This window comes from Anomaloglossus baeobatrachus, chromosome 3 (genome assembly GCF_048569485.1).
Source record: "Anomaloglossus baeobatrachus isolate aAnoBae1 chromosome 3, aAnoBae1.hap1, whole genome shotgun sequence".
NCBI classification, from domain to species: domain Eukaryota; kingdom Metazoa; phylum Chordata; class Amphibia; order Anura; family Aromobatidae; genus Anomaloglossus; species Anomaloglossus baeobatrachus.
The window spans coordinates 136,978,559-137,003,898 of NC_134355.1; the positions used below are offsets into that span (position 1 = coordinate 136,978,559).

Consider the following 25,340-nt stretch of genomic DNA (forward strand, 5'->3'; position numbering starts at 1 on the left):
TCTATATATATAACAAAAATCATACATTAACTACACAATACATTCTAGAATACCCGATGCGTTAGAATCGGGCCACCTTCTAGTATATATATATATATATATAGTATAAATATGGAAAATAATTCTTGAAAGGTTACAGGAACCAAATTCCAATTGGACACAAAATCATCCCATGTAAAAAAGCTACAAAAGGCAGATAATGTTACCTGGACACATGGGACAGCAGCTCCCTTCAACGTTTATTGGCTCTACACAGGGCAGTGGTGGGCAGCTGACTGTGGAGCAGAGGGTCTGTCCTTGCAAACAGTAGCAGTGTGTGCAGCTGTCGATGTCCCATCTCTCTTCATCTGCGTACGTCTTGCCGTTGAAATGGCAGACAACCTTCTTTGGAATTGTATCCTCTGTGATGACAAACAGGTATACAAAAAAGAGCTTTAAATACTGCAAGCACCCACTTGTAATAAAGTAATGCAGAGCAGTTTGGTCCATATTTGTCTACACATTCAGTTCTGCTTTAGCACATGACAAATATCTAAATGATCCACCACTTGTATAAACATTTTTCATGTAGTTCTGATTATCTATTACACTGACATAATATTCGGCATTGTTGTACAGACACAGTTCACTGATCCCTTATTACTGCTTTCTCATAAATTTGGAAAAGAAAACAGTGAATTAACTAAGTGATAGCAGTCCATGCAGGTGACGGGCGAGCAGGAAGTCAGTGTGGACCAGCTTCAGCCAATAGCTGCAGAGCAGGAAGTGATGTCAGAGAAGGGGTGTCATTTTGGCAACTTCAGTAAAATGCAACAACTAAAATGTAATGTGCACCTTGGAAACTTTAATTCAAGGGGCATCTGTCACCAGGCTTTCTGCTACCTCATCTGAGAGTCCCTGATTCCAGCGATGTGTCACTTACTGGGCTGCTTGCTGCAGTTTTGATAAAATCACAGTTTTATCTGCTGCACATCTACAAATTCTCTAAGGCTGGACTCACACGAACGTATAGCATTCGATGCGAGAGCATCGGATGCGATATGCTAATGCCCCTCAGCTCAGGCTCTGCTGCGTGAGCCGAGTGTCATGCGACTGTGACTCGATCTTGTGATTGGGTCACAGCTGTGAAGCTGAGGACGGGCGCTGCGGAGGAGAGGGAGGGGTTAATCCTCCCATCTCCTCTATTGTCAGCCTGTGCGTATATCGCACTGCACTGGGATAACATCCGAGTGCAGTCCGATGTTTCTCTCGCAACCATACACTTGAATGGGTACGAATGATACGGCTCTCGCAAAAAATCGCAACATGTTGCGACTTTTCTCGCATCCAGAATCTGGATGCGAGAAAAACTGACCAACTGCTCTGCCTCATTGATTAACATTGGTCAGAGTGCAATGCGAGATTTTCTCACATTGCACTCGTCCGTTTTTCACGCTCGTGTGAGCGTGCCCTAATGCTGAGCTCTGCATGACTCCACCCACAGCACTGATTGACAGCTTTCTGTGTACACTGTTCATAGTCAGAAAACTGCCAAACAATAGTGGGAGCTGGGTTATAGAGAACTCATGAATTTGGAGGACCAACTGGCAGCAACATTGCTAGTCTTCTATTGATAATCGCCTGTGATTTTATAAAAAATTACAGCAAGCAGCCCAGTGACACATGACTGGAATCAGGATCTCTGTCTCCACATCATGATGCTCTCAGTGTAGGTGGAAAAAACCTGGTGACAGATTCCCTTTAAGGCAAGTACAGTAAAAAAAAACACCTTGGAATATCAATTTTAGATACATCTTACTGATAATGAAAATTGCACTTTCTTTCTGTACAAGACATGAAGCAATACTGCAGAACAAATCAGCAGATGAATGCAACAATCTGAATTCTGCCATATGTCCTTCATTAATACATTTTAGCTTTTTGACCAACAGTAAAAGAAGAAGGAACCCTGAATACAGTATGTCCACACATCGTCTTTTGGCGAGTTTTTCAGGAGGAAGACACTTTGGGACATGCTGGTGTTTTTTGTCTTGAAGCGTCTATTTTGGCATCTTTTTGGTCGTCTTTAACAATGCTTTTTGGCCCCTGGCTTTTTTTTTAACTTGTGATAAAGCCGCCTATAGAGTGGTCAGGTCACTTTCTTAAGCCGACGCGTTTAATAGAAGCGCAAAGCCCTTGTGCAGCAAGTCGTTTTGCATACATCCATTTTTTAGCACTTTTTTAGATGTGTTACCCCCCCAGAAATGATGTTGTGTCCACGTACCCAAGCAGCCTTTCCCAGAAACCTTCCCTGATGTACCATGGAAGAATAGATGCTGGTACTGGTTATTAACACTACAGACACAAACTTGTTGAGAATCCTAACATACTTGCTCAGACAAAAATATGAAAATAAAATAAAGACCAAATGAAGGTCAAATAGAAAAAACTATAATCTAGTATCATATAAAGTTTCAATTCCATAGCATAGGATCACGTTACAATTGCAATAATATGCTTCTTCTGTTGAATGATAATTCCGCCTTTGTATCTACGCCATTCATTGTGTAGTAAAAATGATTCTTTAGTTTAGTATAATTACAGAGATACCAACTTGTTTACTTTTGTGAGGCCTTTTTTTCCGGTGATGGAGCGGTGTGGAGATCTAATGACTTTATTAATACCACTTTAGGGTACATACACTGTTTTGATCGCTTTTTATTACTTTCTTTATGGGAAAAACAATGAATGAAAAATAGCAATTCTGACCTCAATATATTTTTTGCTTTATGGTGTTTACCATATCAGTCAAATATTTTTAGATTTTGAGAGATTGAACTTTTACAGATGCGGCTACACAAAATATGATTATTTTGAGCTACTTCAATAACTAGGCAAACACCTCTGACATCATCACCCAAGGCTTTTTAAGGCCAGCTCTGCCATGTGCTGTATGAGTATGTATTGAGATAGCATTGCTCTCAGCAGCTACGTGCTTGTCAACAGTTGATTCATCTTTCACTAAGGCCCCTTTCACACGTCAGTGATTCTGGGACGTTTGTGCTTTTTTTTTAAACGTACCAGAATCACTGACATACGCAGACCCATTATAATGAATGGGTCTGCTCACACGTCAGTGATTTGTCACTGCACGTGTCTCCGTGCAGCGTACCCGCGTGTGCGTGATTGCTGCACGGAGACATGTCCATTTTTTTCTGGCATCACTGATGTTCCACGGACCACGCAGTGGTGTGGTCCGTGAAACACGTGCCAGAAAAAAACGTGCTTTTAAAATAATAAACATTTTAACTCACCCGGCGTCCAGCGATGTCCTCTGCAGCCCGTTCTCCCTGCTCCTTCTGAGCCGGCTGATTACTGTCGCGCATATTCATTATGCGCGACACAGCCGACCCGGAAGCAGCTCCTGCAGGGGTCACCGCCGGCCGGATGCTGCGTCGCGGGAGGATTCAGCACCACGGACAGCGGGAGCGGGCGCAGGTGAGTGAATCTCTAAGTGCAATCACGGGCCACGGAGAACGGAGCCCGGATTGCACTTAGACAACCCACGTGTGCCGTGATTTTCGGCACACGCAGGGACATGTGCGTGTTTTACACGCCAGTGAAAAACGTCTGTGTTTTTCACTGACGTGTGAAACGGGCCTTAGGCTGCTTTCACACTTGCGTCGTTTTGCATCAGTTGCAATCCGTTGTGTGACTGATGCAACGGATGTGTTGCAGATAGTGACTGATGCTGCAAAAAAATGATCGGTTATTTTTTGGGGTTTTTTTCACTGTTTTACGGGCGATCAGCTGATCGTTCACAGTAACCGGCCGCCGGGCGATCAGCTGATTGTTCACATGTTCACAGTAACCGGCCGCCGGGCAATCAGCTGATCGTTCACAGTAACCGGCCGCCGGGCGTTCAGCTGATTGTTCACAGTAACCGGCCGCCGGGCGTTCAGCTGATTGTTCACAAAAGCCGGTCACGGGCGATCAGCTGATCGTTCACAAAAGCCGGCCGCTGGGCAATCAGCTGATCATTCGGCCACCGAGAGAGACATTGCTTTCAATGATTAAACACAAGAGCTGAGCATGCGCAGTGAAAACAAAAGGATTCCGCCGCTCAAAAACCATTACATGCTGCGTTCCTGCAGCCCGACGGTCAGTAGTTCCACGACTGATCTGTCATGCGGCGGATGCAACGCAAGGCCATCAGGTCGCAATTCATCATCCATACAAGTCTATGGGGAAAAAATGGAATCCTGCAAAATATTTTGCAGGATACCGTATTTCCTCAAGGCAATGGATTGCAACTGATGCAAAACAACGCAAGTGTGAAAGCAGCCTTATTTCCAGTCAGGATCCTAATTATCTCTTACTACTCCTTGTTATTTCCAAGCTCAGTCCAGCCTACTTCGTTGTAGTCCACATCTATTTCTGCTAATCAATTTTCCAGACTACCAATTGTTCTTGGCACTGTTCACACCTCAGCAACTGCAATCACTGCAATGCATCAAAGCAAGGTAGTTTCCAGTGTGCACATTTATTTCTGCTTTTTATATGTAAACATCATCTGTGCAAATAAGAACAAGTTGGCATTACTTTATTGATATCCTGCTGTTAACCATATTCTTACTACAAATTCCTGTTTCAACACTATAAATTGTAACTCTGCAAGCTAGTTATCAGATTGTCTATTCGTCTATTACTCCTGCTAGCATGAATCAGCTGCTATTACATCACTAATAACCTGCTATTATCTGCAACTCTGCTGAAAGTTTCTAATGTGCATATACTTTTCTGTTATCCCTGTGATTAACTATGTCCCTGCTTGAAGTTATGAAATTTCAATACATCTATTCTTCTCATGTGTATCCTCACACCTGGCTCTGTTTCATCTGGTGATATTTCCACTTATCTGTCTGCCTTCCTACATGCCTAAAGGCCCCGCCACACACAGATATAAATCTTTGGCAGATCTGTGGTTGCAGTGAAATCATGGACATATTGTTCCATTTGTACACAGCCACAAACCTGGCACTGATTGTCCACAATTTCACTGCAACCACAGATCTACCACAGATCTACCACAGATCTACCACAGATCTACCACAGATCTGCCACAGATCTGCCACAGATCTGCCACAGATCTGCCACAGATCTGCCACAGATTTATCTGTGTGTGTGACAGGGCCTTTACTGTCTGGATCCTCACTGATCCCAGTGCTATACGGCGAGACTCTCTTCCAGTCCATGCTGCATACCCTGACCTGCTGCTTAGAGAATCCACCTCTCCAGATGAGACCCTTAAGAGTAAGCTCCACTACAAGAATCCAAGCTAAAATGCAACCTACTGTTGGGTTAGGAATTCAACATTAGTTGTTTTTTTTATTGCACAAAAAAAACCTGATTTTAATCCATATGCTATATTTAATTTTCATTTTTTATTCAGTTCATGTGTCCGTCTCTTCAATCTGTGTGTTATCTGTTTTCTTTCGTATGAGCAAAAAAAAGATGAAAGTTTCCCAAGCTTCTCGAAGTCATACAGACTGCACACAAAAGCAACACCGATAGCATTTGTGCGCTGGCCGATTTTTTCTGCAGAATTATTCAGTTAAATGAGCATGTTTGTGCCGTAAAAGACTGACACTTGCAAAGACCATAATACTAAAATGGGTACATGTTCTATTCGCGCAATAAAAAAAAAAAGTATAGAACATGATGACATTGTCAATGGGACCTAATCACAAGGTCTAAAATTTGAATACAGTAACACATTAGAAGTATCTGAGGCATTGTGTTTATGAGAATGAGAGGCAGAAGTATTGCGAGTGGAACCTATTCAGATATTTCCTTTCCTTATAGCTTGCATTATAACAATGACACCTGTAATATCATTGGTTCCTTAGTCATCACCAATGCACAACTTTCATCAAAGAGCCTTGTCTTAATGCCAGAGAATTGCCTTTTTACGCAGCTTCCTGTGGTCTCTCCCCTAAAATGTGAAAGCTATGCACTTACATTTTTCTAAAGTGATTGTTTCACAGCAAGATAAAAACCGAAATCAGAACACACTCATTTCCAAATGACATAGAAATACCTGTAATGGCTAAACTTTCTTTAATAATGGATGTATTGCCGGCCAGGACTCTAGAGCTCCCGCTTCCTTTATGGATAAAGACAAGGGGCTGAAAGATTCAGATCTTTGAATCTTCATCTGCACTTAAGCGGGCTTTATACGCTGTGACATCGCTAGCCGATGCTAGTGATGGCGAGAATGATAGCCCCTATCGTTATGCCGATATGTGAAGATCGCTGCCGTAGCGAACATTATCGCTATGGCAGCGTCTCACGCACATACCTGCTTGGCGACGTCGCTGTGACCGGCAAACTGCCTCCTTTCTAAGGGGGCGGTTCGCTCGGCGTCACAACAATGTCACTAAGCCGCCCAATCAAAGCGGAGGGGCGGACATGAGCGGGACGAACATCCCGCCCACCTTCTTCCTTCCGCATTGCTAGCGTGTGTCAGGTAAGGAGAGGTTCCTCGTTCCTGCGGCGTCACACGTAGCGATGTGTGCTGCCGCAAGAACGAGGAACAACTTCGCCCCAGCAACAGCAGCGATAATTGGGAGAGGATGCCCATGTCAACGAGGAGCGATTTTGGACGTTTTTGCAACGATCCAAAATCGCTCCTAGGAGTCACACACAACGAGATCGCTACAGCGGCCGGATGTGCGTCACAAAATCTGTGACCCCAAAGAGATCGCTGTAGCGATCTCGTAGCGTGTAAAGCCACCCTTAGGGTAAATGAATGGCCTCTTGCACCAATCTTGTCTGATGTCATTTATTTACTGTGTTTGTGGAGTAACTAACAAGATGCAAACATCACAGTCCAAATTAAAGATACCCTAGATCAGGGGTCTCAAACTCGGCTGGGTGTATGGGCCGCACAGAAGAAAAAAATAATAATTTGGGGGGCCGCATTCTTTGCAGGACAAAGTGACATTTTTATTGGTACCATAAATACTGTAATATAATTATTTTTTTTACACACCTGTGGATCTCTGATTTTTAATATTTTGACTTGTTTATTATAGCAAACGTGCACATTCTTTGTTTAAATATAAAAAAAAAATATTTTTTTTTACATTTTATTCCTTTTTTGTAACTAATAGTGTAAAGGGCGCTTTACGCGTTACAACATCGCTGAAGCGATGTCGTTGGGGTCATGGAATTTGTGACGCACATCCGGCCGCGTTAGCGATGTTGTTGCGGGTGACACCTATGAGCAATTTTAAATCGTCGCAAAAACGTGCAAAATCGCTAATCTGTGACATGCTCCTCTATTCCCAAATATCGTTGCTGCTGCATGTATGATGTTGTTCGTCGTTCCTGCAGCAGCACACATTGCTACGTGTGACACCACAGGAGCGACGAACATCTACTTACCTGCGGCCGCCGGCAATGCGGAAGGAAGGAGGTGGGCGGGATGGATGTTTGTCCCGCTCATCTCCTCCCCTCCGCTTTGATTGGGTGGCCGCTTAGTGATGTTGCTGTGACGCAGAACAAACCGCCCCCTTAGAAAGGAGGCAGTTCACCGGTCACAGCGACGTCGCTAAACAGGCAAGTAGTGTGACGGGTCCGCGCGAATTTGTGTGCCACGGACAGCGATTTGCCCGTGACACACAAACGATGGGGGTGGGTACACACGCTAGCGAGATCGCAGCATGTAAAGCAGCCTTTACAATTAGCACTATATACAAATTTTGACCAACATCTTTTAGTAATGTTCCTCATCTTGTTGTAGCATGCCCATCCTTGTCCCCTTGTAGTATTGTGCCCCATCCTAGTCCCCATCCCACAGTAATGTGCTCATCATTGTCCCCATCCTAAAGTAATGTTCCCCATCCTTGTCTCCATCTTGTAGTAATGTGCCTCATCCTTGTCCCCATGTTATAGTAATGTTCCCATCCTTATCCCCCTCCTATAGTAATGTCCCCAGTCTTGTCCCCATCTTATCGTAATGTGCCCATCTTGTACAAATGTGTTGATCCTTGTCCCCATCCTATAGTAATGTCCCCAATCTATAGTAATGTGTCCATCCTTGTCCCCTTGTAGCAATGTCCCCATCCTATAGTACTGTCCCATCCTATAGTACTGTCCTATCCTATAGTAATGTCCCCATTCTATAGTAATGTGCCAACCTTGTCCCCATCCTATAGTAATGTCCCCAGCATTATCCCTATTCTATAGTAATGTTTCCCATCCTTGTGCCCTTGTAGTAATGTCCCTATCCTTTAGTACTGTGCCCATCCTATAGTAATGTGCTCACCTTGTCCCAATCCTAAAGTAATGTCCCCAGCCTTGTCCCCATTCTATAGTAATAATTTCCCCATCCCATAGTAATGTGTCCACCTTGTCCCCATCTTGTAGTAATGGGGGGAGAGGGGGGCGGGCAGTGGCTATAACTTACCGATCGCTCCCATAAGCTTCCAGAGACTCCGGAGTGAAGCTAAGGGGAGCGGTCTCCGGACCCAGATCCACAGTGATTGGAGAGATCAGTCACAAGGCCGGTCTCTCCAATCACAGCTGGGGGCGAGTGAAACTGAGGTCATCCAGCTCCAGCCAATGATCGGTGCTACAGCTGCACTGACCATAGCTGGATTTCAATGTTTCAACCATTTTCAATGGCTGAACATTACAGTGGCTGTGATTGGCTGACGAATGCCACTCAGCCAATCACAGCCTCCGTAGGTCCGGGGAGGAGACACCACCCCTCCTGAGGTCCCCTCCTCCCCGAATCTAAGGTATTTGCAAAGCGATCGCAGGCACCGGGGCCACGATTTCGCCATGACGTACTGAGTATGTCATGGGTCCTTAAGTACCAGGGAGCCATGACATACCCAGTACATCATAGGTCGCTAAGGGGTTAATGTGCTGTCCTTCACATACACACACACAAAAAAAACATTCTTCTCACCTGTCCCGCGATCCCTCGGCTGCCTCATCTCCGCTTTGTGCGGGCCCCAGGCCCGTTCCCCTGTTCACTATCGTGGCCGGTGCAGGGGCCTCAGCCACTGTCAGTGATTTATGTCAGATGATTGTATTGCTGGCACGAGAGCGCAGCACCGGCAATACAATCATCTGACATAAATCACTGACAGTGGCTGCGGCCCCTGCACCGGCCGCGATAGTGAACAGGGGCACAAGCCTGGGGGCCACACGAAGCAGCCTGAGGGGCCGCATGCGTCCCACGGGCCACGTGTTTGAGACCCCTGCTCTAGATACTGCTGTTTATCCATGACAAAGACAGCAGTTTCTAAGTTATTATTAAATTGATACTTAACGCCGGTCTACAATTACAGTGCCTTGCAAAAGTATTCACCCCTCTTGGCACTTTTTGTGTTTTGCTACCTCACAACTTGGAATGTCACTGTTTTTTTAGGGTTTGCATCAGTTCATGTAAAGAACATAACTACAACTGTGAACATTTTGTTTTCATTTTATTGCGAAGCAAACAACAAATAGGACAAAATTACTTAAAACTTCAGTGTGCATAACTATTCACTCCTTTAAAGGGAACCTGTCACCTAGAATATGCGTTCTGACCTATCAGCAGATGCATGTGTGCCCTAATTACACCTCCCTACCCATCCCTGTATTAAAAAATTGTATAATATGAAAGTAATAAAAAACGTTTTATTACCTTCATATTTCCTATGTAAATTAGAGAGATTCTGGCCACATGGGCGGCGTCTTGCCCTATGGACGTCTGCATACTTTCCGTGGTATCACGCCCCTGTGAGAGTGATACCATGGAGTCACATGAGCGACGTCACCGTCGCTCATTCTATCCTGCACGCATTGTGACAGGCTTCTTTTCCGGGTGTTCACTCGCCGGCTTCAGACGCGCACTGCGCATGCGCAGTGCGCGTCTGAAACTGACAAGGAGAACCCGGAAGAGAAGCCTGCCACAATTGTAAGTATAAACGAGCACAGGATAGAATGAGCGACGGTGACATCGCTCATGTGACTTCATGGTATCACGCCCACAGGGGCGTGATACCACGGAAAGTATGCAGACGTCCATAGGCAAGGTGCCGCCCATATGGTCAGAAGCTCTCTAATTTACATAGGAAATATGAAGGCAATAAAATGTTTTTTATCACTTTCATATTACACAATTTTATAACACAGGGATGGGTCGGGAGGTGAAATTAGGGCACACATGCGTCTGCTGATAGGTCAGAACGCATATTCTAGGTGACAGGTTCCCTTTAAAGTCAATATTTTGTAGAGCCTCCTTTGTGTCAATTACAGCTTCAAGTCACTTTGGATAAGTCTCTATGAGCTTTCCACTTCTTGCCACTAAAGGACTAACAATCTTGATGACCAAACAATCAAATTATATCTAGATTTCCTGGTCAGTATATCTTATATCACACTTGATAACTAACAGAGGAACAAAGGAACAACTTTGATAATGCCTACAAAATATAATGGTACCGTCACAAATGTCACTCCTCACATGAAAGATCTTGGACCCACTGTGAAAATCTGCCAAATTAATACTGAAGGTATCAGCCGCTCAAAATGTGTTTTCCTCCACAAGTTCCTCACTGATAACAAAATAGATGTACTTGTTCTTCAGGAAACGCATGTTGAAAATGAAGATCAACTCCTAGTTCGTGGCTCCATCTATGGCTTTGATCTAATTGGTGCTACATATGACTCATTACGGTGTAGCCACATATGTGAAAGGTAACATTGAAAACGCAATCCTTGTATCTACATCTGTTGAAAATGACATCCATGAAGTTGTGAGCAAAGCTGGTGATATCACAATTGTTAATATTTACAAGCTTCCTGCAGTACAATGGCCCACCGAAATAATTCATATTCACCCACACCCTACTGTATACATAGGAGATTTTAATAGCCACCACGAGCTCTGGGAATATGCTGGCAACGATGACAATGGCGAGCATCTGGTAAACTGGTCTGAAGCGCATAATATATTCCTCGTTTTTGATGCAAAGGAATTTCCGACTTTCCAGTCAGCAGCCTGGCAGAGAGGATACAATCCTGACTTAAGTTTTGTCTCACATAATAGAAACAATCAACCTCGATCTACATCTTAATGTGTTGTCAAACATTTCCCTCGTAGCTAGTATCACCCTATCATCATCATCACCATTGGAGTATCTATTCCTCTTGTAACTTCGTATCCGCGTCCTCGATGGAACCTTGCCAGAGCCAACTGGAAGAAGTTTGCAGATCACCTTGATAAGTGTATCGGCTGGATACCTCCAATCAGTAAAAACTATGAACGGTTTTGTAAAGCAGTAATTACAGCTGCAAAGAAATCAATACCACATGGCTTTCGCAAAGAATATATTCCAGGATGGTCTAATGAACGTGAACAGGCAATTCCATGAGAGTGAAGATGGTGAAATCGGTGAGGAATTGTAGAACAAACTGAATGCAGCACGTTGTATTAAATGGATGGAAACAGTTGAGAATATGGACTTTAAAAGGTCCAGTAGAAAAGCATGGTCTTTTCTAAGAAAACTAGAAGGAAGTCGTAAAGTAAAACAGAAAACAAATGCTATAACTCCAAATCAAATCGCAGCACACATTGTGAACATCTCAAGAAGTCCAAGAGACCAAGCTCACACTATAGAAATTAAAAATAAGTTTAAGCTACTAAAATCATCGGTTGGGCCAACTCAAGAATAATCACGTGATTTTACAACCTGTGACATTGAAATTGCCCTTGTTGAAACTAAAATTAACAAAGCTCCCAGCTCTGATGGGATCCATTCTGAATTTCTCAAAAACTGTGGACCTTATGCGAAAAAATGGATGGCAAAGTTCTTCTCAAATATTATGGAGAATGCTCAAGTCCCTAGTAAATTAAAACATGCCAAAATAATTGCATTGTTAAAACCTTTGAAGCATGAAGATAATCCATCAAGCTATAGACCCATTGCCTTATTGAGTTACTTATATAAGCTCTTAGAACGCTTAATATATAACAAGATCAGTTAAAAGATTTTCGACTCAATACCTATAGAGCAAGCTGGCTTCAGACCTGCTCGAAACTGTAGTGACCACGTTTTAGCTTTGACAGCTCTCATTGAAGCTGAATTCTAGAAGAACAAGAAAGTTTCAGTGGCGTTTATTGACCTCTCTGCCGCATATGATACGGTGATGAGGGAATGACTTTTATATGAATTTTTGAAGGTGATTCCATGTTAGAAAATGATGTACCTCTTGAACAATATGATTGCAAATCGAACCTTTCATCTTATTATGGGCGATTCAACCAGTTGTAAGAAATCCTTAAACAACGGACTGGCCCAGGGATCAGTGTTGGCACCTCTCCTGTTTGCCCTGTACCTAGCTGATATTCCTAAAACAGTGTCACGGAAATTAGGATATGCCGATGACTGGGCACTTGCTACGGTAAGCAAAACAATGGAGAAGCAGAGGAGGTTCTTACAAAAGATCTTAGTGTAATGGGAAAGTACTTTCGACAATGGAGATTAAAGGCCAACCCGCCAAAAACGGAAGTTTGTTGTTTTCATTTACACGATGCAAGTGCTAAGACTGAACTTAATGGACAATTTGAAGGACAATCTGTTAAACACAATTTCAATACTAAGTACTTAGGTATAATCCTTGATAGAAGTCTAACTTTTAAATCCCATTTGGATAAAGTGGCACAGAAACTGAAAGCACGTAACAATATTATTCAAAAACTCTGTGGATCCTCCTGGGGCTTGGAAACATCTGTTTTGAGAACATCTACTCTTGCCCTGGTGTACTCTGCTGCAGAATACTGTGCTCCAGCATGGTTAAATAGCTGTCATGTAAACCTAATTGACACTCAGCTAAACAACTCTATGCGTATAATATCTGGTGCTATTAGACCTACACCTGTCACTGGTTACCTGTCCGGAGTCATATCGCACCCGCAAATCTAAGAAGACAAAAGCTCCTACTTAAAGAATACACTCAAGTAGTGAATAATGAAAAACTTCCAATACATCAAAATATAAGAGATGTTACAATACAACGATTGAAATCAAGACACCCACCCACCTGAACAGCAATCACCTTGCATGACAAAGACTTCAATTTAGAGGAGAAATAGCGAGAACTTTGGGTCAGTGTAGTAGACGGTGATCCCCAAATGTTCCCTAACTTACAAAACCCTCCACCAGGCTTCAATCTACCAAGGAAACATGGGTTACTCTAAATCGTATCAGAACAAACTTTGGCGTCTGTGCAGATTTTATGTATAAGTGGGGAAAATTTGACTCTCCGACCTGTGACTGTGGAGCAGATTGTCAAACTATCCAGCACATTGTTGAAAAGTGCCCCCTGAGATCCTACCATGGTGACAAAAATGATTGTGAAAAAAAAAATTGCAAACATAGAAAATCTTGATATTTGACTTTGATGTTTATCCTTTTGATATTTTTCAATCATTGTTTATTGTCTGGTGTTTATTTTTATATGATGGTAAGGTATACGTTCATACAATTAATTAATTAATTCTTGTCACTGGGATTTTGCCCATTACGCAAGTCGAAACTGCTCCAGCTCTTTAAAGTTAGACGTTTTCCTCTGGTGAACAGCAATCTTCAAGTCTGACCACAGATTCTTAAATTGGATTAAGGTCTGGACTTTGATGGCCACTACAGGAGATTTACATGTTTCCCCTTAAACCATTCAAATGTTTCTTTAGCAGTAGCTTTCAGTCATTGTCTTCTTGGAAGGTTAACCTCCATCCCAGTGTCAAATAACTGACAGACTGAACAGGTTTAGCTCAAAAATATCCCTGTATTTCGAACCATCCATTTTTGCTTGGACTTGGATAATTTTCCCTGTCTTTGCAGCCGAAAAACATCTCCACAGCATGATGCTGCCACCACCATGTTTCACTGTGGGGATGGTATTCTTGGGGTGATATGCTGTGTTGGTTGTCGTCAGACATAGTGTATACCTTGGTGGCCATAAAGTTCAATTTGATCTCAACTTTCCACAGCACCTTCCTCTATACATTTGTGGAGTCTCCCACTTGTCTTTTAGCAAAATCAAAAAGAGTCTTCCAATTTTTGGCCATAAGTAAAGGCTTTTTTTCTGGCCACTATTCCATAAAACCCAGCTATACAACTTAATTTGGTCCTATGGACAGATGCTCCAATCTCTGCTTGATGAGATAGCTGTGGAAAGATAAGGCGTAAATAGGGTCTTACCCGGTAAAACACGTGGGAGTGAATGCTGGCAGGTACACTCACCTGGTGTGGTTGTGCCAGTCACAACCCCTTTTTGAGCATGTAAACCACGAGGAGATGGTGTGGGAGGCAGTGGTCCCGCGGTGAAGAGACGATTCAAAGAGCAATAGAAAGCAGGTTAATATACCGCGCCAAACCACAGGAGTCAAGATGTTGTTAGTAAATCCCTTTTTCTTTATTTTCACAGGTCTACGCGTTTCAGGGACATATCCGTCCCCTTCCTCAGGACAATGTACAGAGAATACTATCTAGTAATATGATAGTATTCTCTGTACATTGTCCTGAGGAAGGGGACGGATATGTCCCTGAAACGCGTAGACCTGTGAAAATAAAGAAAAAGGGATTTACTAACAACATCTTGACTCCTGTGGTTTGGCGCGGTATATTAACCTGCTTTCTATTGCTCTTTGAATCCAATCTCTGCTTGGGAACTCTGCAGTTCCTTCAGGGTTACCTTTTGGTCTCTGTGCTACCTCTCTGATTAATGCCCTCTTTGCCTGGGCTGAGAGTTTTGGTGAGTAGTATTATGTTCTTTCCATTTGATGATAATGGATTTGATGGTGCTCCGGGGATCATAAAAAATTGGAATTTTTATTTAGAATCCAACCCTGACTTGTACTTCTCCCCATTTTTATCTGTGGCTTGTTTGGAGATCTTCTTGGTCTTCATGGTGTTTGGTTAGTGGTGCCTCTTTCTTAATGGTGTTGCAGCTAGTGTGGCCTTTCAGAAAAGTTATATATACTGACAGACCACGAGACACTTAGATTGCTCACAGGTGGACTTCCTGTCACTAATCATGTGACTTATGAAGGTAATTGCTTGCACCAGAAATTTTTAGGGACTTCATAGCAAAAGGAGTGCATACGCACATTACAATATTTATTTATTTTATCCAGTAAATTTATTTTTCCTATATTTTTCTCACTTTACTTCCCCAACTTAGACTATTTAGTGCAGATGCATCACACACAAATCAGATTGCAAAAATATTTAAACACAAGTTGTAATAAGAGGATGAATACTTTTGCAAGGTACTGTACATTGTGTTGGATTTTCAAGAAATTATTATTAACACACACGTATTATGGCTTCAAGCAACGACCAGTTGAACGGACACTAAGGCTGAGGCCACTCAAGGATTACTGCGAGTTCTCGCATGACACTCGGCATGCGCTCGCAGCAGTGGGAGTCAAGTGTCATGCGACTGTGGTCCGATCGTGTAATCATACCACAGCTGCAGAGGGGAGGGTCAGTGTTGCGGAGGGGAGGGCCAGTGCTGCGGAGGGAAGGGAGGGATTTATCTCCCTATCTCCTCCGTTGCCGACTGATGCGAGAATCGCACTGCACTCGTGTTACAACGGTATAATGTGGGAGTAATGCGATGTTTCTCTTGCCCCATAGACTTGAATGGGTGCGAGTGAAACAGGATCGCATTGCACCTGCACCATGCTGCGACTATTTTCTCAGTCCGATCAGGGCTGAGCAAATAATCACTTATGGGAGCGGGCCTATAGAGTAATATTGGTCCGAATGGAATGCGATTTTTTATTACATTCCATTCGCTCCATATTACTCGCCGTGTGTGCTGACCCTAAAGGCTTTTGTAGGACTCGCTGTTTTTCGGAATGCTTATCATTTTCTGAGTCATTTGAATACTCTATTGCAGGGGTCAGGAACCTTTTTGGCTAAGAGAGCCATAAACGCCACATATTTTGAAATATAATTCCGCGAGAGCCGTACAATATGTTTAAAGGGCCATTGACAGATCAATCGCTCCAATGTTCACTTAGTACAGCAAGGAATGCTCCTCCCTGCTGTATAAAGCCACAACTGGACTGAAACAATGGTAATTAGCAGTAAAAAAATCAAATAAATAACTTACATTGTGAACTTGCGATGCATGACATCAGTCCAGCAGTCTGGCTTCTTCTTTTTCCTGCGCATGACTGGAAGCTGGCATTCTTCCCACCTGATGTTGAGAGAATGCCAGCTTTGAGGCATTCGCAGAAGAAAGAAGCTGGAATATTGGACATGTCACACAACGCATTGTCAGTTATGTCAATTATCTATTTTATTATTTTACAGCGAATTATTGTTTAGGTCCAGCGGTGGCTTAGTGCAGCAGAGAGGAACACTCCTTTGTGTACTAAGTGACCGCTGGAGCAATTGTATCTGTCAGTGGCCCAGACACCCTGCTTCCCATACAGCCTGCACCCCCCATATCACACACACACACACTGCTCCCCATACAGCCTGCACCCCCCATATCCCACACACTACACCCCCATATGTCGCATACCCTGCTCCCCATACAGCCTGCACCCCCATATCACACACACTACACCCCCATATCTCACACACCCTGCTTCCCATACAGCCTACACCCCCATATCTCTCACACCCTGCTTCCCATACAGCCTGCACCCCCCATATCACACACACACACACACACTGCTCCCCATACAGCCTGCACCCCCCATATCCCACACACACACACACTGCTTCCCATACAGCCTGCACCCCCCAGATCTCACACACTACACCCCCATATGTCACATACCCTGCTTCCCATACAGCCTGCACCCCCCATATCACACACAATACACCCCCATATCTCACACACCCTGCTCACATATCTCACCCTGCCTGTACCCCAACTTACCCCTCTCAAACACTCTGCACCCCTTCACATGCTTCTGTCACAGTCTGCAGCCCTCATATGCCCCTCACCCTGCAGCCCCCCTCACCCTCATGTCCCCTCTTTTCTTATTACCAGTCATGTGTCCAAATCTCCTTCAGGATTCAGTTCTCTTGCTTTCTGCCCGGCCTCCTGTGTCTCCTCCCACACAGTCACATGAGCGTGACATCATCGCAGGTCCTGCAGGATGGAGATTCCGTCTGCTGTGCAGGTCAGGACTAGCACTCCTGCAGCTCAGACATGGCTGGTGGCCTCTCCAGGTCAGGGGCCCCTCTACTGACACTGGGCTCCCCTGACTCACAGTTCGGCCACTACACAGCGGCACTACACATAGACGCAGAGCGGCTGCCGGGCCCCTATGTGTACTAGTGCCGCTGTGTAGTGGCCGGCCTGTGAGTCAGGGGAGCCCAGTGTCAGTAGAGGGGCGGCTGACTTCTCGTTCCCCCGCTGATCCGGTCTCCTCGGCGCATCGTCCATTGCTGTCGCTCGCTGACCTCTCAGCAGGCGCGCAGTGATGACGTCACCGCGCTCGCTGCAGAGCTGTCAGAAGAACGCCGACAGTCACAGCGGGGAGAATGATAAGAGAGGGAGCGCGCCGCTCACTCTCATCATTGCTCTCAATTGTATCGGCACCTGCGATGCCGATGCAATTGAAAGCTCGATCCTCGGCGGGAGGCGGTGACAGCGCGGCCACCGGGCCCCCCTGAGTAGCGGTGCGCCACTCCTGCCACCACGAGTGGGCCCCCCCGGCAGCTGACCGGGTTTGCCGTGTGCTGGCGCCGGCCCTGATCCTTCCCATAGACAGGTAGGAGCCCTGTCTGCGAGCCAGATACGGCCATCAAAAGAGCCATATCTGGCTCGCGAGCCATAGGTTCCCGACCCCTGCTCTATTGGATGACATACAACAGACCTGATATGGTTCTGTATAAAGTAGTATGGAGCTGCAGGGCCTTGTGCATGAGGTCTAATAATAAACATTATAGATTGCTTATGGCCCGATATTTAATGCACAAGAGGTCACAGTGCGCCTGGAAATTATTGATACAAGAACACGCTACAGTTCAGTGTGTTAGATAACAACATCAACAATTGCTTGCTTTGTAAAACAGGCAACATGCAGAGCAGCGAGCAGACGCAAATGAAAGTAGGACAAATCACTGTATAGAAAATATCGAAACTTAGTGAGCTGAAAGGTCATTTTAATATGAAGTAGCAGCGTTAGATTGTAGTTTCGGGGAAGTGCAGCAGCCGTTCTGTCTGTCTTATTATCTCAAATGAAATGAACAGCAGGTGTGGAATGCCTATGGCAGCAATGAACATGCAGAGCCGCAGCTAGTGACAGACATCCGTATCATATAATCTGCGCACTGCTTCAAATTTGGGCCTGTCTACATTTTAGCATCTAAGGCTGAATAATGTTTCACCACTAAATGACATTGCATCATTGCTGCTATTTTATTAGGGTGGATAGTTATTCTTCTTTGCTTACAAAGCTATTCTTTCTATTCCGTTCTGGAATAAATGAGTGAAACACTTCAGATAAACATCTGCTGTCACTTCTGCACAATATATATTGAGAAGCTAGTATTCATCTACACTGGAGCCATCTTTATGTTATATTATTTTAGTCTGAGAAACCAATACCTGAAGCATATATACGCTGGGTGTAGAGAAAATTAATAGGGCATTGATTAAATAGTGTCACTGGTTTCTTTCTACATGTTTTGCTACTGTAGCTGTTTAGAAAGGACCGGTCACGTTCTAAATCAAAAAGTAGTTAAATACCTTGTAAAAATCCCTGAGCTCCTCAAATTCTGCCGCTTATTTCCATTTTTTTCTGCGTCACTCCAGTGCAGAGATATTACCATTTGCTGCTTTTGAAGTGCACTATGTGAAATCTCTGCTTGCAGTCCAACTAGACATTTCTTCAGTCTTTTCTGGAGGCATGTGCTTTCACCCCTCCCTCTCAGATGGTTATAGTCAGAGTTTGGCACCTGATCTAGCAGCCTCAAATACTTTTGATCTGTGATTGGGAGCATCTGGGAGAGAGGGGTAAAAGTGCCTGCCCCGAGGGAAGACTGACGAAATACACAATTGAACTGCAAACAGAGATTTCACATACTCCGCTCCAAAAAGAACAAATGTGTATGTCTCTGCAATGGAATGACGCTGTGCAAAAAGGAAAATAGCAGTGGAATCGGGGAAGCTTAGGGGGCTTTACAAGGTATTTCAATTGAATTTTTTGTGTAAGTCCTAATTGATATTTGTGTTGTATGGAGCCAACAGATCTACCTAAAGGATAACTCTAAACTCTGGTTCTAGGACAGAGGTCCTAAATCTTCCTGACCTTGAGAGCCGCATTCAGCTCTGAGAGATGGTCGCGAGCCACATCCAGCTCCCGTCCTCCACACAGTGGTTACACCCAAAGCCCCCATGACAACAAAGCTTTTCCACAAAAATCACACTGAGGCAGTATACCAAAATCCTGGGGTTCCTATCTTACCCCAATTCAGATCTACTTTTCAATGAAAGGCTACTCATGTAAGTCACCATCTGGAGAAGCTGTTTGCTAGACATGGTGCTAAAGTACCAAGCTGGCAGACAGCCACGAGCCACATATCACAGGTGTGCAAGCCACATGTGACTCCCAAGCTATAGGTTGGGGGACCCCTGATCAAAGAAATACTAGCACTCTGTTCAAGAAACGTGCTTTTATTAAAAAGTAAATAGGGTTCTTGCATGGCTATCATTGAAACAGCAGACACCAACAAAGGTGACAAAATTGCATTGAGAACAATATAAACACTGCCAATTGCACAAAAAAAATGTCGAACATGCCAGGTATTCAGAACAAATCTATGTCCAGATTCCGATACTTCATAGCCTATCATTGCACATATACCGTACATAAATAATTAATATAATCAAAATGTGCAAAATAATCTACTGAGTCAAATTTACATAGTGTTTCCTTTATTTGGGTTTCCAGGACCCTCTTGTTGCTGAACTTCATAATCACATTAGAACTTGGGCTCACAAGAATATCCCTTATATACAAGGAATTTGGATTTATATTTTTCCTCTAATGATCATCTTTAAAAAAAGTTGATAGATTTCTTTGGGAATTCCAGTTATGACACAAGGAAAACTCCACTATCAATGAAATTACTATTCTCAAAATCTATTTTAGAAATCAATTACATTGTAAAGATTCTGAATTTCCTATACTGTGTATAGTTTCTATATTGTGCCAGCTAGCATCCTTTATTTCTATGACACAAGGAAATGCATCCATGGTACCTTAAAGGGCTTTACAGGATTCTAGAACAGGTCATCAATATCAGCTTAGTACATAGTGTATTGGTCGTTATTAATACAACAACAAGTAAATTGGCTAGAGCTTACACTTCCTCTTATAGCCTAAAGTCATCTTTATGTAGAACAAAAATTCTTTTTTCAGATCCTCAGAGAATTCTTTGCCATGAGCTGCCATATTGAACCTCCAGTGACCAGTATGAGAGGGGGAGTGAGCGATAAAACCAAATGTAAGTCACCTGCGCCCCATTCACACCTGAGACCTTGTAACACTAATGAGTCACATGACAATGGGGAGGAAAATGGCTAATTAGGCATAATTTGGCAACATTCACTTAGGGATGTACTCACTTTTGATGCCAGCAATTTAGACATTAATGGCAGTGTTGAGTTATTTAGAGGGCACCAAATTTACACTGTTATACACGATGTAGACTAGCTACTTTACATTGTATCTAAGGGTTATATCTTCAGTGTTGTCCCATGAAAAGTTCTAATAAAATATTTACAAAAAAAGTGAGGAGTGAGGGGTGTACTCATATTTGTGATAGACTTTATTTTAAATATGGAAGAGACAATTGTTCATGTCCAGTCCATGTATTTTGAACATGACCTTTTAAATATCTAAAAATTCAATAGGAACGACTGAGGCAGGAAAGGAGGCTGACCCAGGAATTTAACTAAGCCACTCAAACAGCCCTTTTCATCACATCACCAATACAGAGGGGAAAAAGAAAACATGGTGTTTGCAAACTTTGGAGAACCTTAAAGGAGATTTCCATTACTATTGTGACCCCTTTTGATTTGTCCTAACTATTTCTAACTTACCCCTACTTCTGCTACCTACCTTGCTCCTGTAAGCTGATCTCTCTACGATCCATATATTCCTATGTTGTTTCAGCTTTCATCTTTCTGATCTGGAGACTAGAATCAGACAAACTGAGCAGGGCACGTCAATGGGGAGGGGGCAGAGCTGCATCTTTGTGAGCGATAGCAGTCTAGGCACACATGCCCAGATCACACTTCCCTCCTTTCTCAGCCTGCTTTACAGTGAGGTGCTTTCATGTGACAAATGCTGTGATGTGTAGATTGTGCGATGTGATATCGTATCTAATGGGTGGCATATTGCAGCACTTGTCACATGACGGCACAACACTCGCTGTAAGGCAGGTTAAGAGGAGAGTGAAATGTGATCTGGGGATGTGTGCCCAGACTGCTGTCACTCACAGAGAGGCAGTCCCGGTGCCACCAGTGATGTGCCCTGCTCAGTTTGTCCAATTCCGGGCTCCAAACCGTAAAGATCAAAGAAAAACATCAATAAAGGTAAATATGCACCACAGAGATATCAGCTTACAAAAGCAGGGTAGGTAGCAGAAATTATTGGGAAAGTGTTAATTAGGAATAGTTAGGACAAATGACAGGCAGAGTCACATTAGTAATTTAAAACCTCTAACAATACAGACCCTTCAGCACTGCTCGCTCAATCCCTAGTGGGGATTTGGAATGCCACATTCTAAATCTGAGTTCGAGCTACATTTGGAACTTATTTTGATTAGAAAACTAAAAACTTAAATCGGGAGGAACATTTTCTTTAAGACAAGTGTCAACTCACAATTGGTAACATATATGTCGTAGCGGACAAGCCATTTGGGCTCTCATCAATAGTATTATATGTACAGTTAGAAGACATCTAAACAAACAGTACACAAGCTGTCAGTACCCATGAATCAAATGGTTGGGAAAATTCCGGCAGTGAATGAATTTTTAATCTTCATCACCATAATGTGTCATTTACAGAGAATGCCAAGAAAAGACCACTGGACCCAACTTGTAAGATTATTTGATAACATGTAAAATCAGACCTTGGATTACTCGGTCTTTTTTCATGTTCTTATAGAATGGAGAAAATCAGCACAACAATACCAATAAGGGCAAATAAACATTGTAAGGGCTCGCTAACACGAGTGCATAAATCGGACAAGTACAATCCGATAAAAAAAAAAAATGGGTTGCACTCTGCCTCTCAGAATGAGGCAGAGCAGATATGCGTTTTTTTTCTCAGCTGTGTTCTGCATGCTGCGATAGGACTCCGAAATCGGTACAGTGCGAGAAAAAAAACAGATGCCATATGGACCATCAGTATGTCATCCTATTTTTATGGATATAACAGATTGCGTACGGACAGCACACGGATGACAAGAGAGATAAAAAGAAATCGTCCAACTTTTCTGGAGATTTTTTTATACGCACGTGAGACCACAATTTAAGGCATATTCTCATTCCTCATCCAAGAAACTGCATTTACCATGTTATACAGTATAAGATATCACTTGTCTCATGGACCCTCGGCCTTACTTCTAAAAACCTCCAAGATATGTTTTTGTGTATAAACGCTATCTGAAACTTCAAAAATTACAGAACAATAATTTTAGTTATTTGTAAATGGAAAATCCTACACCACTTACTATTTTAGTAAGACCCATTATTTGGCCCACTAGATGGCACTAGGGTACTACAAACCACCAATTTTGATATCTAAATTACACCTTATTAATTCAACTATGAGATGTGCACAACAAAAATACCTACAATTCGCCTTGAATCACTCATTATGTGTTACCTGATGTTTGTAATAAGCTGCTCCACAGCCAAGATGTCTGAATATCCCTTTATTATCTACAGTCTCATTTACTGCAACCTTCCTCCCATTGCCGTACTCTACATGTTAATTAGGGATGCTTCTATCAATGCCGCCTTGCCAGCCTCCCCTTTGTGTGACTACACTCTCTCCATCCAAATCACACGTAAGAAGTTACAAGTCTGTAATAGATGGGGATTCATTCTGCAAGCGTTTTCGCCTGCCAGTGTTGTTGGTCATTTCTCCACCGTGTACAAATCCTTTCAGTAGGTCCCACTGTTTTCTTCAGCCTCATGAATATATTAAAATGTGTTCTTTTTTTTTTTGCTGTGCTTGAGGCTGATAGTCAAGTTTTATCTTACCCCTCCTTCATAGCTGCCATCTCATTATAACAACTGTCAGAGTCCAGAAACTGAAGTGAATGACATTCTAGCCAAACGGCAATTATCTCGTGGTGGATTCATTCTAACTTAGAAGAAACAATGGGCACACCGGGAGGCTCACTGGGCTTTAAAGGACCGAGGTTTTACTGATGATATTAATGAGTTTTCCCATAAATTTATTAAAATGCATTAAAAAAATCTTTGTAAAAGTTGTTAATAATGCCACTCATCCTCCATGAAATTTTGGAAATGAAGATGCCTGCCGTAACAACACAGGCCGCGATCAATACATGACTCTCCTAGATTCACGGATGGCAATTGGTAGTCCCCTGCTCCATTAGCCATAACAACACAGGCCAGGATCAATACATGACTCTCCTACCGTAGACTCACAGATGGCAACTGGTATGTCCCCTGCTCCATTAGCCATAACAACACAGGCCGGGATCAATACATGACTCTCCTAGACTCCCGCATGGCAATTGGTAGTCCCCTGCTCCATTAGCCATAACAACACAGGCCAGGATCAATACATGACTCTCCTACCGTAGACTCCCGGATGGCAACTGGTATGTCCCCTGCTCCATTAGCCATAAGAACACAGGCCGGGATCAATACATGACTCTCCTAGACTCCCGCATGGCAATTGGTAGTCCCCTGCTCCATTAGCCATAACAACACAGGCCGGGATCAATATATGACTCTCCTACCGTAGACTCACAAATGGCAACTTGTACATCCCCTGCTCCATTAGCCATTACATATCTGCTCATATCTGCTCATATCAGTATTGACAAGATATCACCAAAAGGGTTATTAGTAAATATCATTTTTTTTAATATACACAATTTAACGTTGAATAGATTAGATATTGTCTGCATTTAAAGAGACTCTGTCATGAAGTTTTTGCTTCCCCACCTGAAAGCAGAATATTGTAGGGGCAGAGACCCTGATTCCAGTGATGTATCACTTTCTGGAATTTTTGTTGAAAAAGTGTCTTACCAGCTACAGATCTATCAGTTCTCTGAATGCTGAGATTTGTGTAACCCCGCCCACATCACAGATTGGCAGCTTTTTATGTACATTGTGCATAGACAGAAAGCTGCCAATCAGTAGTGTGGGTGTTGTTATTGATTTATTTATTTACATAAATATTGAGGACTATATGGTAGCAGGATAAATAGTCCTATAGTGATAATCTCCTGCTGTTAAAGTAGTAATGTTATCAAAACTGCAGCAAGTGACATATTGCTGGAATCAGAGTCCCTGTCTCTACTTTATGTTACTTTCAGATAAGGCAGCAAAATCCTGGTGAGAGATTCCCTTTAATTATTGTCCCTTCCAGATAAAATACCACCTATAAAGTGTTTTTATCATTCTGGAAGACTCGGAAAAATCATGCAATACCACTGACGTCAATGGGAGCCATGTAATGCTTTTATTTCCTTTGTGGTTGCACTGCTCCCCCAAAGATTACAGTTGAAATGTGAATCTATATGACCAGCATTTTTTAACACCGTCATTCCTACAATGCCTATGAACACCACAGTGTCATCTGTATTCCTACATCCAGATACTTTGGGTCATGACATTCTGCTATGTCTATGTTGGGAGCACAATGTTGACTGATGCACAGAAAAAGCCCATATTTTCATAGAAAATGCTGAGAAATAACAGATGTGCATCCTTGGCCATTAGCCTCTTCCCATCTGCCATTGTCTGGCCTTGTTTGCTTATGGCTGAGTAACTTTTAAATATCCAATCCCATAATTTCCTACATTACCATTTTTTATTATTTATTATATTACAGCCAAAATTATAATAAATATACCTTTATCGAGCCTAACAGAACTAGCAAAATGAGTTCACCAAGTGGAAACACATGGTTTGCTAATGTATCTTAGTACCTAGTTCAGACATGATGTCTACAAATGTAGAACAACATCGCTCGCGGTTGCCATGATGTCAATGAATTGGAGAGAACTCCACTTTGGGGTCTCCCACCTGGGCCAATGGACTGT

At 43.0% G+C, this 25,340-nt stretch overlaps 1 protein-coding gene across 1 annotated transcript in view; it reads right to left on the minus strand.

The window, feature by feature from the left end:
- Window positions 1-25,340, minus strand: part of CRIM1 (cysteine rich transmembrane BMP regulator 1) — a 943,646-nt gene that overhangs the window by 26,659 nt on the left and 891,647 nt on the right. Inside the window, exon 14 of the mRNA XM_075339496.1 lies at window positions 207-401. Within this exon, the coding sequence (XP_075195611.1) occupies window positions 207-401 (195 nt within the window). The remainder of the gene's footprint in view (window positions 1-206; window positions 402-25,340) is intronic.